This window comes from Cygnus atratus, chromosome 2 (assembly GCF_013377495.2).
Source record: "Cygnus atratus isolate AKBS03 ecotype Queensland, Australia chromosome 2, CAtr_DNAZoo_HiC_assembly, whole genome shotgun sequence".
NCBI classification, from domain to species: Eukaryota; Metazoa; Chordata; class Aves; order Anseriformes; family Anatidae; genus Cygnus; species Cygnus atratus.
This window is the reverse complement of record NC_066363.1, coordinates 62,327,911-62,347,212: the sequence shown is the minus strand read 5'-3', so window position 1 is coordinate 62,347,212 and position 19,302 is coordinate 62,327,911. Positions and strand designations below refer to the sequence as shown.

Here is a 19,302-nt window from a genome sequence, read left to right as displayed (position 1 = left end):
GCACTGGTCACGTTCATGACCACGTATGAACTGGCCTGATGTTTGTGGTTTGTTCTAACGGCCTGAAATAGTGATCATAAATCATAAGGTTGAACATGAATTGTGATATAGCATAGGGAAGCTTGTGCTGTTGCTACAGCAGTAGAGTGAACATCACACAACACTTTCAAGCATTCCCACAACTTTAAAGCGTAAATAATATTAGAAAATACCTCCTTCATCTCTTAAAATTAAAAAAAAAAGATTCATTTTAAATACATACTCAATATCACCTAGTTACTGTCTTTGATCTGGCAATATGCCTTATGACAAACTTCTGAAAGCATGTTGAGTCACCTTGTCACCCAAAAATCCTGACAAACAAGCCTCCTTGATTTCCTGTTTCAGTATTGCATGGATAATTGAAGTCAAAGCAAAGATTAAGTAATTAATTTGATGTTTCTACACAAATAAATGCATGCTGCCTTGTAAATAGTAGTGAGACCACATCAAGAAGCCGAAAGCAATTTCTGGTACTCTGCAACAGGAAATCCTAAAATATTTGGGAATATTCTGTAAAATGGTTAAGCAACAAAGTAAACTAATGTAACGAAGTAAGCTAATTAGTAAACTAATGCTTTGAAAAGCAAATGCCTTCCTTTGTTGGAGCAGTCCAAATTTGCCTGCTGCATCCATGAAAGTTGCTCATTCAGTGAAGGTCAAAGGTTTTGTTGTTGGTGCACCAGCTGATCAGCTGTCTGCCCGTCAGGCTGCACTGCTGAGCATAACAAACTGCTGTGCATTGCTGATGTGCGTCACAGCACCCTGGGGTTTTGCACGGGGATTAGTCAGGCTGTATTTGGAAACGCCCTCAACTGCACCTTGTGCTGCTATATTAGTGTTTCTCAAGCAAGAGGAATTTTCTTTTGCTTCTGCAGCTGCTCCCGCAAAACCCTCTGGTAAGTGTGCACAGCTTCTGTCAACAGGGGGGACTCTGTTCTGTATTTAAGCCAGCATTATGAGATGAGGCATTACATACGGTTGTTTATTGTGACAAACTGTATTTTTAAAATATAAATTTGATAGCACAGAATTGACAACAAGATTGAAGTAATGAATATATTTACCATTTTTAATTGAATAGGTTAATTCGACTTGCACATTCCTCTACTCTTAAATATGTATCAGAGTAGTCTTAAGTGTGAGTGTTTTCAGAGCAATCTAGCTATGTACCATGCATGTCTGCTTTAATTTCTATACAGCAGGAATAGCAAACATCATATAATATAGCAGACCAATTCTTAAAAGGATTTGGTTGATTTTTGTTGGCAGCCTGTATGCAAGCCCTGCGTCTCTGGACCCTGCTTGCCACCTATGCTGTTGCAGTAGGACAAAATCAAGGACAGAAGAATCAGGAGTGCCCTAAGCTCAACGCACAGGTACTCTCCTTTAAAAGCACAAGAGAAAACACTGTTGTCATGTTTACTGTGAACGCTCTCCTCAGATTTTTATGTTTTGTGTTTTTTTTTTCCAACCTAGATATCAGAATCCACTGTACTAAGTGGAGGAAAAAAAAAGATGCAAATAATTGAACAAAACAAAAATTACTTTTAGTATGCATCCTACTTCACTTCTTAAAATAGCCTAGGTAGTGAAGCCATTTCCAGTTATTTCACATAGCCAGTGCTGGATCTCTAGTTTTGCATGATATTTTTAAGCAACTGTGAAGATCCTCAGTGTTCTGTTGTTTCAATTCCGTAATAACATTTGCCTGTTTACTTTTTAGGTAAGTTGTCCTAAGGCTATTTCTTGGCAAAACTACCAATAAAGTGACTTCATAATTACTAGTTACTGGAGATTTCTTACCATATTTGAGTTTACATCATATGAACATAAACTGCAGTATGTTCTTGGTTTTGGTAATCAGAAAGCCAAAAACGCCTGTCCTGAGTTCAGGTTGTGCTAGCAGATTGCATGATCACTAGCGCAGTTGTGACTAGCTGTGCATAATGGAGTGATGGATGTGACTGTGCTCTCTTGCAGTAGCTTTTAATGTATCTGCCTAAATGATAGGTGGGGTTGCTGAGAGAAAACTTGCACTCAAGGATCAAAATTCAAGTTGTCTGAATAAAGACATTGATTGATGCATATATGAGCACATGAATCTCTGTTTGAGCACATGCAGATGGAAGAAAAGATACATACACACTCCTTTACTGTAGCTTTTGCCACAGCCTCAGCCTGGCTTCTTGCATTTCATACATTGCAAACAGCAGAAGTTACGTTTTGGTAGCTTGTGCCATTTCAAAGGTTTTTTAATAAGCCTTGTTTTCTAGAGTAAGCAGATGAAAATAATGTTCAGTAATAATGTCAAAGGGAAAAGGGGATTGGAAAATGAGTTGTATACGTAAATTAAGGAACGTTCCCTTTTTCCTTATAATTTCACCAAATTCTTGCTGTCACCAAGAACAGAGATCCAATTTTCTGCACCTTGCCACAGTATCAAATTTCACAGCTATCACTGCTGCCATACCCTGCCTTTTTTTGGTACATGTCCATAAGTAAGTATATATGATAGCTAGTCTCAGACCTTGGAATTGGGCATTTGGGTTCCCAAAATAAATATCATTTATTCTTGGTTTATAGAATTTTACAGCGAAGTTGTCACCATAGGCTAGAATTAAGATTAAAAAATAATTGAATCCTATCATTTTATCACTTTGATTAGTATTTTTCTTGTTCAGAAATAACATTAATAGTTCCCCCGCCAGCTCACCCTTACGTGTCCTCTGTATCATAAGTGAATAGGTTTGGAACATACTGTCTAAGTCTAGTCTAAGGCAGGTTTACCAACAAAGCTTAAAAACAAATCACGTAATAATTGAAATTTTTATTTTTAATATTTTAAATAGGATATTTTTAATACATTTTTGAATGTGAGAACATTCCTTTTTATTATTATTAAGAATTTAGACATGGTACTGAAAACTAGCAAAGTACTCTATTGATCATTGAGATTTGTAGAGAAGTTGCCTTGATTTTTTATCCAGTTGTGATCTAGGGTGTTTTCGTAGCAGTGGTTTTTGGGAGACATCTATACTAGATTATTCTTTGTAAAGTAAGAAAACCTGGTATATGCCAAGTAGCATAGGCTTACAGGGGTATCAGTATAAAAACACTTTGCGCGCTTTTTATATGTCCTTGTTCAAAGCATTACTTAGAAGACTTAGGATGATAGGTTTTTGTATTTGTAGTTATTACTAGTAATATTTCAGGCTGTGTATCTAGATTTTGTTGTGAAATCGGCCATATCTCCATGTGGTTAAGATAGCAAGTCATTCATCATCGTGTCCTTCCCTACTTAAAATTACGGATAGTACAAACTACACAAGGTCCCACAGTTGTCCTTCATATGAAGTTTCTTTTTATTAGTTATTGTTTTAAAGAATGTTATTTTTTTAATTCCTTTTAATCACAGAGACTTATTTTTGTTTTTATTGGGTAGAGGGAGGGAAGTAACTCCTACCTTCAGCACTCAGTAGGTTCAAAAATTCAGTATAATCTCAACTCACAGAATATGAAGTTATGCACAGAATGAGTTAGTAATTACCTCAGATACTTGAACAGAAAGGCCTACTAGGGCAGCTGTGAACTCTCTGTGAATTCATTGAGATAGCTGCATTTCATTTTAGGGATGATCAACAACTCTTGCTTAACAAGATGTTGTATACATTTCACTGTCTCAAATACTAATAAAATTATGTATATAAGCAGCACCCAGATACAACATAAAAGCAGCTCTGTTAACAGTCTTGCTACCCAATTGTATATAAGAAACTTTTTTCCAAAACAAAAATTAAAAATGGTCTTACAGTAAATACCTTTCCTCTTTATTTAATCCAGCTACATAGGTGTATGTCTCATGTACTAAATAGACATGTTATACTCATAACTGGCATTGTTGTAAATGACCATTCTGTGGTTTATAGGACTGGGGGATTTCCACACCAGCGTGAATCCATTACTGTTCATTCGTCAAGGTATGACTGTAACATTGTTAACTACAAAAAGAATTTCCTAAGTCTTTAGTCCAGTTACCTGCTATCACAAACAGTCCCATCTTTTTATCCTTTTCATAAATCAAACTAAGCTTAACCTTTAAAATAATCTTCAGTTTTATCTTCCTTGCTTCTCTTTGAAAATTCCTTAAAAACCTCAGAGACTAGAAATTAAATGTTTTTGTAGCCGTTGTATATACCAGCCACAAATTATCTTTGGGATTTGTCATCTTCTAACATGCATTTCAGAAAGATACCTGTCTCTGTGAGCTATTTCAGTAACATATAGATGTCCTTAATATGAAATCAAAGCTCTTCTCACACCTTTACAAATAGGGTCACTTTAAGTGCTTCCATGTGATGTACTTTCAGATGTCACAGTGAACTATGAATTCCTTTTCCTGTGCTTATATAGTTTTAGTCCCTGTATGTAGAAGCTCTTTCTTCCTAAAAGCTTTCTTGCCTTTGCTAAGTGATGTGGAATTTCTTCATTTGGTTGTTCTCCATACATGTTCTTCCCAGTCAACTGATGCGTCAGAACTGTTGGCCTTCTGTATGTATTGAATTTACTTCTAGAGCTTTATTCAGCAACTAATAGAAACACAAATTTTATTACATTACCTGTAGATCTCTTATTAGCATTATTTCATTCATTGTTCTTTTATCTGTTTTATCAGTTCTTTCCAATATGAATCTGCTTGTCTATTTCAACTTTGAAGAATGGCAAATATGGAACAAAAAACAACAGCTAGACTGAGCAGAAGTATAAGACATTGGAGAAGACAGTTTGTTAGAAAATTGGTGATTGCTTATTAGATAGTTTCATTTATTTTTAATATGATAAAGCCCAAATAAAATAATTGCTCTTAATGTTTTGTTGCAAATGTGAATACAAGGAAGTAGGGACCAGGACAGCAGCTGTTTCATCTAACTGTATTTGTCTGGGTGTTTGAGTTTATCAGATGCCACAACCATAGTGAAAACTTGTGAAAGTGGCTCTGGAACTGACATTTCATGGGTTATACTCGTTGCAGAAGACTTTTTTTCCCCTAAGTTAAAATAACATGCTCTTCAATTGACTTAAGTTCTTGTGTAGAAATGAAGAAAAGTGTTAGCAAATAAATACACTGTAAAAACTGATTTTGAGTAGGATTATTGGTTTACAACATTACAGCAGGAAACTTTCATAATATTCAAAATCTTAAGCAATATCTTGTTGAACATCATCTACTGAATTCTTTACTAAGGGTGGTTTTCCTAAGGTTATTACAAAAACTTACAAAAGACTTCAGTCTGAAGTAAAACACTAGCAAGCAATCCAGCTTTCCTCATACAGGCTCTCCCTCTGATCTCTTTATCTCCACCAACATCTGTTCAGTTTAAATCAGTTACATTATGAAGTCTGTTGCTTAGTTTCTAAGTAAAACAAATAATGTTTGAACTACGTCTTACAAAAGGACACATTTAGATTTCGCTTTGTTTGATTTTTGCATTCCAAGTCTAAAAACATATATACAATTTGCCTCCCAAAAGTCAAAGGAAGTAGATTAGTCAATTCACATTAGTCAAGAATTACAAAACAGTCAAATTACTTTATCTTTCATTACAGAAAATCAAACGTTGTATACCCACCAAATAACTAGCACGATTTGTTTTGTATACCAGCACTATACAAAATACAAAAGAAATACCGTGACATACCTTTAAAGAGTTGCAGGTTGTTAATGCTTTCTTTAATGTGACTAGATCCATTGACATACTTCTGCTGATAATTGTGAGTTAACATCTATAAATGCTTTACAGACATATATCTCAACAGATGAGGGCATTCTTTAATATGTGTCTTTCAGGAAGATATTTTATGGTTATAAGCTTTCTCAGTGTTTCCCAATCTGGGATGTAGCTGACAGCTGGAGGCTAACCAAGGTGTACCTTTTTTGAATTTGCTGTGCTAATAATGAAAGTAACAAGGCACAGCAGACACACAGAAGAAAACAATTATCTTGGGTTAGAAGGCACCATTTCTACGGAAAAGGTCTTTGCCTTAGGATATTTCTCGCATCTATGGAAAACCAGGACAACCTTAAATCTTCCAAACTAAATAAAAGAAATGTGGTTTCTTTCTTTATGAGGCTTATGAAACAGAAGAGTTAGTAAATACCCTGCCATGACTGTAGAATTTTTGTCTAGATACTCTGGTATGGGGAAAACTTTTTGGATGGGTAGTAGAGAACCTTGAAAAACTATCAGAGACTCACTATTAGGATTTAAGAAGGATCTCTGTTTTCATTAATGTCTATGTGGATATCAGCCAGAAAGTGACCATAAGCATACAAGGGATTAGAAATATTTGTTATATTTTACAAATAGGAGCACTGATGTGGAAGAAAATGTACAATTCAGCAAAATTAAAATTCAACACTTTGTGCAACTACCTGTTTCTACCCCGGTGTAATTTTGAGCAGGATATTTGGTGATAGTGATTCAAATTCCGTTGGTAATTACCATGTTATTTCTAGCAAAGGAATCATCTGAAAGACACAGGCCAATGTCGCCCTTCAGCTGAGGCCATTTCAGAGCAGAAAAATGATACCCAGTTAGGGAAGCTATTCAAGAACAGTATGGTTCAAATGGATGGGCCAGGACAACATGAAGAATTGTCAGAGGTGTGGAAAAATGTGCTCTGTAAAAGAAGATTGAAGCAACTGAGGTTCTTTAGTTCAGTAAGAAGGGAAAAATATCCAAGTGAGAACCTGTGAAAAAGAATACTTTTCTCCAAGTTGAATGAGCTAAAATTACAGGAAGAATGGTTAGACAGAGATTAAGCAAGCTTTACTGAATGTAAAGATAGTTGAGCACTAAAATACATTGTTGGGGGAAGTAAGGAATATGTGAGTGGAGGTTTTGAGAAATGCACTAGAAAAATATCTGCTGAGAATGATATGGCTGGAATAGTTTGCTCCTCACTGAGGGCAGAGTGGAGCGAGACAATATTTAACAATACCACCAGCTCCTTTTCCTTGACACATAAGGATCTTTGCCATTACAAAGGCATGTGTTTACAAGACTTGTAAGAGACTAAAATGTCATCTTTTTCGTAAAGGACAACCTAATTGCAATTTGACTGTGAGTTGGTTACTTGTGAACAATAGGCTTAGTAGCATCAAGAGCAGGAAGAAATACTGTTGTGTGACGTAAAAATAATTGGTCATATGAGAACTCTGGTAGTTCCAAAAATGTGTCAGGAAATTGAAGCTTAAAAAAGACTACATACTATTTAAAAAAAAAAAAAAAAAGAAAAAGAAAATTTGAATGACCAGAATGTGAAAAATGTAATTCATCTATGTCATCATCTCTGAAGTTCTACACACAGAAAATAAAATTTACTACTCATAAATGCCTGTATACAGAGCTTGCAAGTGTCTGAAGCCTTTGCTGTAGAAACAGTCCATAAGAATATAAAGGAAGGAAATGCATACTAAATTTGGAAATTTCTGTCGGTAAGTTGTCTATTACCATTTCTGCAAGGTTGAAGACAAACTTCTAAAGCAAAAGCAGGTTTTGTTTTTGTTTTGTTTTTTTTGTTTGTTTGGGGGGGGGGTTGGTTGGTTGTTTTTTTTTAAGCCAAATTTACCATTTATTGTAGTATTCAGGCAAAGTTCAAAAGGCATATGTAGTGTGATACTATGTTCAGAACTATGCATTAAAATAGGTAATGGAAGACAGTTGATAGACTGGCTAGAGACCAAGAATTACTACATGACCTTGTTGCATTGGAGTATGTGGTTGACACCTGCTGCTGTGATTGGCAGCATTCTCAACAAAACAATGGTTCTCTAAAATCAGCCTGTCTCCTTTTCTGTATTGAAAGCTTAAGGGTATATTAATTGCACAAAGAGCTAGTTTTAATATGTGCTCTCTCTCAGTGATCTAATTCAACCACAAGTTGATTCCATACATCCCATTTCTATCCATGTCTCTTATATCCTACAAATACAATCATCTGTTCCATGCGTGTCAGCTTATTGCATAATTTGATATTAGGAAAAGGAACAAAAACACATGTTGAAAACAAACAAAAACTGTATGCAGTCATCAGTTAATATATCCAGAGAATTTTCTATTTCTTCTCACTCTAACTTGCCTTCCTATCCTGAGTATGTCATAGTGTCATGTGAAACTGTTTATAGATGCAGAGCTTCCAGTCTGATGGCTAGCAGGTATTGCCTATTTAGTTTTCTTCTGTAGGTATATTTCTGTCTTTGTTCTTACTCTTCACAGATGCCAGAATTTCAGAAGAAGACTGTCCACATTAAGGACCCAGGGAGAGTAGAAGAGATTATCTGTGGCCTCATCAAAGGTGGAGCTGCAAAACTTCAGGTAAAAATAGTAAAAGCTGTAATGTGTTCAGAATGAAAGTAATCATATGACTTTCGCTGTGCACCAAAAATTCTAATATATATATATATATAACAAGTCATCTTTCAAGTTATCTTCAAAACTTAGACATCTGTTAACTCTGTTAATAGACCTTGCTGATTCAACTGTAATTCATCTAGATGGTAGTTAAATAAATGATATAAACATCTAAGATTAGTAATTTCAGGAAATACTCTGACCAAAGGAATTAGAAGAACAATTTTCTTGGAAAAAATTATGGGATATTCTAGCTTACCTTACAGTAAAACAGAGATTTCTGTGACAGATATGCTACTCAGCTGCATCTATTGTTGATCATTCAGAATTTCTATCCATTCTTTATTTTGTCCCGCCATGTTGTAAGACAGTTTTGCTTTTTTTTTCCTTAAATAGGTTATTACAGATTTTGATATGACATTAAGTAGATTTTCCTACAATGGAAAAAGATGTCCAACTTGTCATAGTGAGTACTTTTTTTTTTTTAATATGGATTGGTTGTTACTACTTTCAGTTTTCCCTAGAATTTAATTTTCTATACTACTTATTCCCTAATATATGAGATCTTATATTGACTTGTTACAAAGGCTGTACATCCCAATAAAGTATTACAGTGTCTGTGTGGCTTTATGCATATATATATTTTAATCACAATCAGTGTGAATTAAAATCAGATAAGCTGTCATTCACAATTATAAACTAAGTTCTAAACTATGAGTTATTAATGGCTAGATATGGTAGGGTTGACTTTTATTGTTTAAGAGCCAGTAACAGTCCCAACACCTCCAAGAATCAGTTAGTAGACTCCTTGGAATGCTTGACGTTTTTATCCTGTACCCTTTTAGAATACCTGTAAATTATCCATTTACTAATAAAGAGGGGATCCTAGAATATATAGGATGTCTGATAATGATTTCAGTAACTATTACTTCTCAAGAGATAAGAGGCTTGTAATTGACTTTCTAATATGAGGGAAGGATCGTGATATGATCATGCTTGTGAAGAAAAATGTTCCTTTTACTGGTTACTGGTAAGAAAAGTTCTGAGGAAACAGTGGTACATTGTCAAACACCATCTTCTATGTATTATTGCAGTCATTTACAATGCATTGCAGTACTAAAGGAAAAGAAATACAATGTCTTGTTTACCACTTTTTTCTTCTACCCCTCCAGACATCATTGATAACTCTAAACTCATCACAGAGGAATGTCGGAAAAAGGTAAACAGAAAACATACAAGCTGCTTTTTTGTTGTACAGACTCAGGTTTTATTCCCTGGCTGTACTGCATGTTGATTTACACAGTACTACAAGATGAGTCATCCTTTCAAATCCTTGAAGCTCTGAGAGCTTTCTTGCTGACTGTAAGGTATCCAATCACTAATAGAAGTGAACAGAAATACTTCTATTCGTGATAGTAGCATATAGTTTAGGTTAACAGAATCAGTTTTTTCTTCGTACTTATATTTACAATTTAACTTTTTGTCTGTACAAAGAGTATTTCAGATTTCATTTTATCTAAATAATGTAACTGGAATAAAATAGAGTTATTAAAGCTATTTTGATTGGTTAGACCAAATATGAAGTGTTATGGTATAAAGATACATTAAACATCTGTGTTGTTTTTTTCTCTTCAGTTACTGCAGCTGAAAGAAACATATTATGCTATTGAAATTGACCCAGCCCTCACTATTGAAGAAAAATACCCATATATGGTAGAATGGTAAGAGACATTTCCCATCTTCAAGTTGTACTAAAATTATATTTAATAACTTTTTAAAAACAAATTAATGGCAGTATTTAGCTTTAGCTAATGCATTGACTGAATTAATCTCTGAGTGTTACACAACAGCTGTTGTTTTTTGTTTTTTTATGCTGTTAACTTGAATGAGCAAGAATTAAACACAGGATACTTTTTAATCACGAGATTTAATGACCGGTGAATTTTCATAAGTTGTCCGACATATTTTTTGTTTGTGTTCTAGGTACAATAAATCTCATGCATTACTCATTGAACAAGGCTTAGAAAAGGATAAGTTTGCAGAAATTGTGAGGGAATCTGATGTTATGCTGAAGTAAGTTCCTATTGATTTGAACAATACTGTATAGAAACATTTTACATAGATTTTTACTGTGTGTTTGGACAGGGAAAAAAATGAGAATGCGATACCTTATTCTTGGACATACTGAGTGCTTCATGCTCCCCCTTATTTATATTTTGTAGATAAATGCCTATGATGATAACACCATATATTTCATCCTCTTGAAATTGCACTGGTGTCTTTTTTTTTTTTTCTTAAAGGGGAATGTAGAGTTCAATTTTGTTCCTTTAAAAAAAGATTCCCTGTAGTAGTTTTATCTGAGATAAGAATGCAGGGACTTGAGGAACATTTTTCATGATTTTATTAAATAATGTTCTTCCTCAATGGTTAAAGGCAATTTTAAAAGCCAGCAAAATCCTTGCTTGAAAAGCGCTCTGTGCAGTGGCTCCCATCTCTTTTAAAAGTTCTCAAATCTGTGAATTTTTGAATAGTGGAATGGGATGTTAAAACTTAGCTTGTAAAATTGTTCACCCTGCTGACTGAATTCTTCTCCTTTGCAAAACTAGCAAGCAAGCACACAGTCTGCAGCTACATGAAAGTCTAAATCCATGTGGATTGAATCTTCATTCACAAGCTAAAATTTCCTCAAGAACCTTCATAATAATAATAATAATAATAAAATTCTACCATTCAGTGTCTGCAGAGAAGTGTACAGAGATACTATCTTGTTCTTGGAATACTGTACATAGTTTTGATTTGGGTAATGGAAACTAAAAAGTTTGCAGGAGAGTTTACAAGAATGTTTTCAGGATTTAAAACCAACAAAATCCAAAATCCCAGCTTTTTTTTTTTTTTGGTAATGACTCCTCTAGCAAGTCAAACATTTAAGCAGTAAAGATGAAAATGAGATGTGCAGCCTGATGGTAGCTAGAAAGAGTTCCACTAGGGGCTTGATTAAGATGGTTGAGGGTGTGAGGGGCAGATTATGCTGACCAAAAACAAACATCTTGAAACAGGAATTTATTTCTAAAAATACATGCCTTGTGTTAGGCTGATGGTTCTTGCTAACCTGAAGAGGTAAGGCAAAGGAAATAAAGAGAAATTCTCAGTGAAGACTATACTATTTTCTAAATATGATGTAAATGTTTTCTGCAAACTGTGACCTTTCTTGGCTTGCTTTCTTTGAGATTTGACTTATATTTACATCCTTTTTTGCAGAGAAGGATATGAGAACTTCTTTGATAAGCTCAGTGAACATAATATCCCCGTGTTCATATTTTCTGCCGGGATTGGGGACATTCTTGAGGAAGTTATCCACCAGGCTGGAGTCTACCATTCTAATGTCAAAGTGGTTTCCAATTTCATGGATTTTGATGAAAATGTATGTATGCATGACTGTTTGCAGGATTTAACGACTATTTTTATATACTACAAGATGAACATTCTAATGCAACAGTTGTAGCCATCTGCCCTGCTCTATATAAAATGAGAATTGCTTACTCAGCACTCTCCCAAGCGAACAGTCAAACAGAGGATAATAGTTCAAACACTGTTAGCATGGTGTGACTAAGATACCATTCATTTCCTTTAATGATAGCCTCACACTCAGCCCAGTACACCTTTACTCCTCCTCCAAGCAGGATCACTGACTTTCTAGTCTTAACAGTACTATTACAGTCATTCCGTTGTTTAACAGTAATTTATCTTTTTCATAATTAAAGATTAAACATATTTCAAGAGTAATACCTATTTAATTCTAGATGCTATTTTATCTATATAATACTAGAAATAACTTCACTGTTTTGTTTCGTTTTTTAATAGGGAATATTAAAAGGATTTAAAGGAGAATTGATTCATGTTTACAACAAACATGATGGTGCCTTGAAGAATACAGAGTATTTCAAACAACTAAAAGACAACAGTAATATAATACTGCTGGGTGATTCCCAAGGAGACTTGAGTATGGCAGACGGAGTAGCAAATGTTGAGCACATTCTTAAAATTGGGTATCTCAATGACAAAGTAAGTAACCTGACATCCTTGTAAGCTTTGAGTGAAATATTGTGAACCTAGCAACAGGTTCATTGTAATAAGCATCAAATATCCAAACAAGTGTTTGACCCATACTTGTTTTGGAATCTCAACATTTTTCATGGATTTCATATTTATGGTTCCCCGCCACTCCTGCCTTTCAATACTGGATTGATAATTGAGCAAAATTGTAGTCTTCCAAATAACAAATTTAGTCCATGACATTTTTTTTTCCCTTTGGAGACAGAGAACTGATTGTTTGGCAAGTTATAATGCACATACATTCGCATTCAGGAGAGAAAACTCTTGTTTTCTTTTTCCTCTCTGCCTTTTGGGAAAATGAGAAAGCACTGGGCGGAGGGGTGGGTTGGTTGGTTGGTTGTTTTTCCTAGTATCTGTACATGTGAGAACCTGGAATAAATGTGAGGTTAATCCTGGAACGTGAACACAGTTAATGTCACATTACTCCTACTCTGTCATCCTCATAGGAATGATACATATTTACATGGCTCATTTCCTGAACTTGGTGGAAAGATTGGCAATATTTTAAGGACAAAAAAAATCTTTTAATATTCTAAAACTAAGTGGGTCTGTCTCTTTATCCCTTCTGCCATTAGGTAGATGAACTTTTGGAAAAATATATGGATTCTTATGATATTGTCTTGGTGAAAGATGAATCCCTGGAAGTTGCCAATTCTATCCTACAGAAAATCCTGTAAATTGCAGTCTCAAGACACTCCATTCCTTCTAGAAGGCAACTGGACAGAAGAGCACATGTGCTATCTTAAGTGTCTATTACTCATTGACAGAACTGTTTAATTTAAAACTTTTATCTTCATTTTGGTATTTTGAAGTATATATGGTACCCATTGTCAACTAGAAGCTCCTTTTAGTGCTGTTATGCTGTTCTTTGTCTCACACTCCTATTACAACTAGATTTAAATTGGATTTATAGATGTGATATACTGCTTCTGATGGGATACCATGGTTCACTGTCTTTTTAATCAGGCATTTCAGAAGAGCATTTTAGCAAATGTGACTATTTTGTAAAACTGAAGATGTAAACATTCTGTGAATAAGCACTGTACACAGGATTGTTTTGCCTTTTCTTCTTTCAAAGAAAAGATCTTGGTATCAGCTATACTCATATGCTACAGACTGTCACAGAATTTTTCATACATATTTTCTTCAATAAAAATGCTTCATTCACCTAGTTCAGGCAAAGTGTTCCCTATTAATAGATTTGTGTATCATTACAAAATATTTTGTATCCTTACTGTTTCTTTATTCTCTGTGGAATGGGAGAATAATACTGTTATAAGTCAGTATACCTGAAAGTTTCTCATCCTTGTAGGTAGCATTTAAATACCCAGCCACATCAGCCCCTTTTCAGATCTTATTCTCTCTACTACTCCAATTCCAGCCTGCTGTTTCATGTCAAAGCTAGCATGGCTTGTCTAAAGTAATCTCTTGCAGTTCTCAGTGAGCTGCTCCGAACAGAAAATCAAAGCAAAGCTAGATCTTAATATTGGATTTTAAAAGCTGATTTAGCCATCTTAAAAAATCAAGTTTTCTTACGACCAGCTCTACGCCTCAGGAGCAGTTAAGGAACACCTTTCCAAATCTTAGGCTGGCTTTAAGTTACAGTTCCACTCTTCACAAACTGTAAGCAGGAGCATCAGTATAGCATCTAGCTGCTCTAGCTTTATTATCCAAATCCTCTTTTTAAACATCTACTGAATCTTCAGAAAGTATTTCCTTGGTATTGAACATGTTACAGTACCTCTCAGCATCATGTACAGAATGATGCAGCTTGATGTAACCACAGCTTTTAAAGCTTACTCTGGTAGATACATTGCGGAGGAGGTAAGGATGGTGTTGAGACTTTGGTCCTAAGGGGTCTCAGCTGTACTAGCTCTATTCTTTAGTAAAATAGTGGCAATCAGACAACTTTCCCTAACATGCAATATAGGGATTCTTTCCCCTTTGCTTTCTTCTACACACAGCAGGAATGGTGCCACCTTTCATTCCTTGAGGAATTGAAATGAAAACACAGGAGAGCCTAGGTCTGCTTCCTCTCCCACTAGCAAGTCATACACATCTCAAAAAATGGCCTCTTTCCTGTTCAGCCTAAGTGCTAAGTAGCACCAGTTGTTTGTGTTGTGTTTTTTTTTCCCCAAAGCCAGAAAATTTGTCACTACAGCTGCTAGAACTTTTCCAAGAAGGCAAGATAGTGTTGTTTGCTTACCCCAACTCTGCATCCACTGCAGTAATTGAAATTAAGTCATCCACACGTTTTGAATGGATGGCAGAGTCTTGATACACAATCCGGAGTAGTGTGAGCATCCTTTCATAATCACATTTCACATGATGTCCTCAGTTACACAGGACTCCTTGTATACAATCTACAGTCATGTTATTCCCTCCTCCTGACACAGGGACAGCTGCATCCCCAAAAGCAGGAGCCTTGGAAGCCATCTATTTGGGCAGAAAAACATTTAAACCAGAAGATGCCTGAAGAGAGGATAGGGTCTTGGCTGCCTTCCTCTTGAGTCATGACTAAGGCAGCAGCAGACTGGGAGAGCTGAAAGCGCTCTGGCGGTGCCAGTGACACAAGGAAATGGGACCAGCAGCAGCTGCCTCAGCCCTGGCCTGCCAGGAGCCCATCAGCCAGAGCCAGGGAACAGGGAGGGCTTGAAAGCAGCAGCAACAGCTGCAGCACCAGCAGAGCCACTGCTCTCTCCCATATACGCAAGGCCAAGTGCCCAGCAGCAACGGGTGCTGCAGCTGATGGTAACTGACAGGAGCAAAGACTGTCCAGGTGGGAGATACAGCGCAGGGTGGGCTGAAGGTGAGAATGACTTGTAATAGTGAGGCTGAGCAGGGGAGCTGCTGCAGCTCGAGGAGCAGCTGCATGGGGTGGAGGAAGGCACAGGCCAGGGCAGCAGTTTGAGGTGTAGTAGATTGCCTTGGAGCAGCCTGGCACAGAGCAGCTTTGTGCAAGTAGTTACAGAAGAGCAGGAGGAAGTATATTATAAGACATTCAACAATACTGGGACAGGACAGGCCTGCAGGCACCCCTAACACACAGCAGGGATGGAAAGGACATTCCTCACTGCACAATGGTTTGCATTTTCTCCCTTTCCTCTCCTGCTTGGATGTGCTATCAAGCCAAGCTTCACACACAGTCCCTGTGGCCTCTCCCTGCCCAGCCCATTCGCCCAGGCCAGAGAGAAAGGCAGGATGGTCTCATGCAAAAATTGAAGGAAGGAAGCAGCCTTCTGTGCTGTCATCTTCTGCTAATGCTACAACTTCAGCACTCTAGGCAAGAAGAGCAGGGCGATGCTATGTATGAATCCCCCCCAGGACCTCAGTCTGAGGTGCCTGCCCAGCAGTGCTATCTGCAGTACCCTGGGCATCGCCGGGCTTTTAGGGAATGCCACAGCATCTACAGGGAAGGTCAGCAGACAATTTCTGCAACAGTCCACATGTTGGGTTTAGGCACCCATATTTATATTATTTAGGCACTCGATTTATATATTAGCTGAGCTGACATCAGAGGGGGAGGCAGGTTTTTGGTATTTCTTCGTTTGGGTGTTTTTAAAAACAAGTGATCATGCTGGATCTTTTGTCACAGCTGCCAAGTAAAAGTCCAAAAGGCAAAGGCCTTCTGAAAAATGCCAAGGTGTTTAGATGCACTGCTTACTCAACCAGTCTCCAGGTGCAAGGGGCTAATTACCAGGCATTACTCCCAAAGTTTACACTGGGACAAGTTTTTCCATTTACAGGCAGGTTACCTTTGGAATGCAAACAACAGTTAAAATGTAGAGTACGTGAAAGGCAGCCGATAGCCACAGCTCCACGGCACGAGATGAGTCAGCAACACACACTGGCACAGGATCATTCTGGCAATCCAACTATCAGTGAAGAGGTGGGTACCATTCTCATTTCTTTGTGTCATGTTTCTGAGAGGCAGGACTGTCCTACATTTGTGTCCAACTTGTCTCAAGATTTCATATGAACTCGTTGATCCTTCCCTCCACATTTTTTCCTCAACCTCACCCAACCCCAGACGAAGCAAACCATCACTCCTTCAGCCTGATGAGGATCCTGTCATCCAACCCGGCCACAATAAAAATAAGAGCATAGGGAAAAGCATTAGGCAGTATCTTTAAAACCAATTACCACAGCGGATCTCCAACTACATCTTAGTTCAAGTTACTCAAATTAGTATAAGTCTGCTAGAGCCGAGGCAGAATTAGCGCCGGATGATTTTGGCAAAGCACATGATTGTTTTCAGTATCCACGTAGGTAACTGAAAGTTCTGCCTCAGGAAAGGATTTCAGATCCAGCAACCATCCCTCAAGCATGACATAAGCAAGACTTACCAATCACCTCCAAGCAGATGGACAATGAACTGTCATTCACCAAACACTCAGTTCACAATGACAGTCACTTAAGAGAAAAGGATTTTCGCCCTTCCATAAGTAGGCAGGTAAGTTCTTTTCCTATCATGAAGTCATACCGGTCTCTGATTCTGTGTTAAGGGTCTGCCAGAGGAGCATTATGGCTGCTCAGCTTCTTGCTGGGACATAAGAGCATCTGAGGCTTGTTGATGCAACAGAGTTCTCTGGTGGAACCCATTTCCCAGGGAAAGGGTATCTGCAAGCCAAATAATCCACTTGAAATGCCATGTGTACAGCTTTCTAGGGGAGGGGAAAAAAAAAAAGTTGTTTACATTATCATTCTGAACCAGGAGATCTCATTTTAAGAACCTACATACTGCTGGACAGATTATCAATATCCTTTCTTCATCTAATGCTCTGCTGCTAGCTATAGCTCTTGCTTACATGGTAATTAAGAGAAAGCATGAGATGCATTTTTAGATACACCCTTCACATTTTCAAAATCCCAACTTTTTGTCCCTGGTATGTTGGCAAGAAATAAGAATTGATACAATCAGCCACCTCTCCAAAAACATGAGCAAACAGCACACTGCATTTACTGCAAATAAAATTAACACAGCAGCTACAGGTTAAACAATCCTTCTCCAGCAGGCCTACTGTTCACAGTATGTCTTTCTAAATCAATTTTCTAACCAGAGACATTTTACAGCCCTAATCATACACTTCATTTATGACTCAATTTGGAAAGGAAGGTATCATGCATTTCCCAAACCATTTTCACATAACCAAAAGCATATTTCTAAAGCTTAAAGCAAGAACTACCAACAGTGTTAAGTGAATTTACAACTTATTTTTTCCTTCCATACTCAGTATCTGTTCTGTTTGTAGCAGATGTCCAAGGTCAAGTATTTGGGATCTTTACCTAGCTAAAAACGTTTCTGAGTGGTGTTGCAGCCAGCTCAAATGTCCTCTTACTGTCAAACACACTAATAGTCCTGAACTGAGCCAAAAACTTACACCAAATGATGTAATGATGATGATCTTACAACTAAAGATGCATTTTTTCAACTTAAAGAAAAACTGAATGCTTATTCACACAGAAAAGTACAACATTTGAGTTCAAGAAGTGCAAAATTCGTATTTAATTTTTGAATATACTTAGAACACGTAGAGTTATAAAGCAGAAAATATCTCTGTCAAATGACAGCAGAAAAAATATTTATAAATACCTGGATTTTTCTGGGTACACACTTGTGTTTCTTTCCTCTTCCTGCTACAGTCCAGCAGGTAATTATCAACCTTGATTGCAGACAGCTTCTTCTCATCCACAAGCTTCCTAATAGGAGCCAGCTGCCAAGCTCTGAAAATAGCACCTGGCTGTTCTAAGAGGGGAACAGCAGCAGCCTAGCTTCTGGAGAGTCTCACTTTAGCTAAACAAGACCATTTTCATCCAGTTACTAATGATGTTTAAAGAGTTATCTATTTTTCCAAGATCAGTTATCTTAGTTAGGTACATTATGAAGTATCTAGTTACTTTCCATTTAAAAATAGTTATACATTTTTGAGGTAGAAAATACTTCCTTTCTTAGTTTTTCTGTATCTACCACAAGTTACCCCCTCTACCAAGATGGTGATGAAGAGGGATTTATTTATTGATGGAGCTGGGATGTGTAGGGGCTGTGCTAAATTCTCCTAGTAAATACCAGCACGATTTAACTTCCCAGCCAGCCCTCCTTACCTCCAGGATCTGTTGGTGGTAACTTGCTGGTTGTACTCCACCAGCTGCACAATGAGTGCTTCTATTCCTCTCTTGCTATCTTCAAGCTCCCACAGGTCTCTCAAGATCTGAAAATATTTTCTTTTCTCTGCAGAAAAGAATAGGACTCCCATTTGGGACTCCAGTCCAGGCTGCAGCACGGCAAGGGCAGGAGGCAACAAGCCCCAGAGGCCAACGCTGCGGGGTGAGGGACCAGGAAAGGTTCCCTGCTGGAGTACCTGTGCTTTTGAAGGGCCACCACACACTGTGAGAAGCCAGGGGTGGAGGCATTCAGCTTAAGTAAAACTATTTCCTGACAAGGAAGATGGTTCTAAGCTTGCCTTTAAGGTAGGCACCAACAGCTGCTAACAGAAAGAAGACTTCAGAGGGTTTATAGAAATAATCATAATTTCTGGATTTTATGCAGTTTAGCCTAATGCAACCAGGTAGTTCTACCTTATGTTGACTTTATTTAGGCAAGTAAATATGCAGTATAATTATTCTGCAGTAAGTTTGTCTATTTATCCTCATTTTTCCCCAAAGTTGTATTCTCATTTCTGAAATGGCAGCCTCCAGTCTTGGCGGGTGAGTTGTGTGGAGGGGGATGTTAACAAAA

General features: G+C 37.2%; 1 protein-coding gene across 3 annotated transcripts in view; it reads left to right on the top strand.

Moving 5' to 3' along the window:
• Positions 1 to 13,738, top strand: part of NT5C3A (5'-nucleotidase, cytosolic IIIA) — a 28,033-nt gene extending 14,295 nt beyond the window's left edge. For 2 of the 3 annotated variants that reach the window (XM_035552575.2, XM_035552574.2), the window contains exons 2-11: positions 1,312 to 1,418; positions 3,969 to 4,019; positions 8,319 to 8,417; positions 8,850 to 8,919; positions 9,626 to 9,672; positions 10,089 to 10,174; positions 10,437 to 10,526; positions 11,712 to 11,874; positions 12,315 to 12,515; positions 13,142 to 13,738. In XM_035552575.2, coding sequence (XP_035408468.1) covers positions 8,319 to 8,417; positions 8,850 to 8,919; positions 9,626 to 9,672; positions 10,089 to 10,174; positions 10,437 to 10,526; positions 11,712 to 11,874; positions 12,315 to 12,515; positions 13,142 to 13,243 — 858 coding nt within the window. In that variant the 5' untranslated portion in view covers positions 1,312 to 1,418; positions 3,969 to 4,019 and the 3' untranslated portion in view covers positions 13,244 to 13,738. The remainder of the gene's footprint in view (positions 1 to 1,311; positions 1,419 to 3,968; positions 4,020 to 8,318; positions 8,418 to 8,849; positions 8,920 to 9,625; positions 9,673 to 10,088; positions 10,175 to 10,436; positions 10,527 to 11,711; positions 11,875 to 12,314; positions 12,516 to 13,141) is intronic. The other variant, XM_035552571.2, reaches the window with a different exon arrangement.
• The last annotated feature ends 5,564 nt before the right edge of the window (positions 13,739 to 19,302 follow it).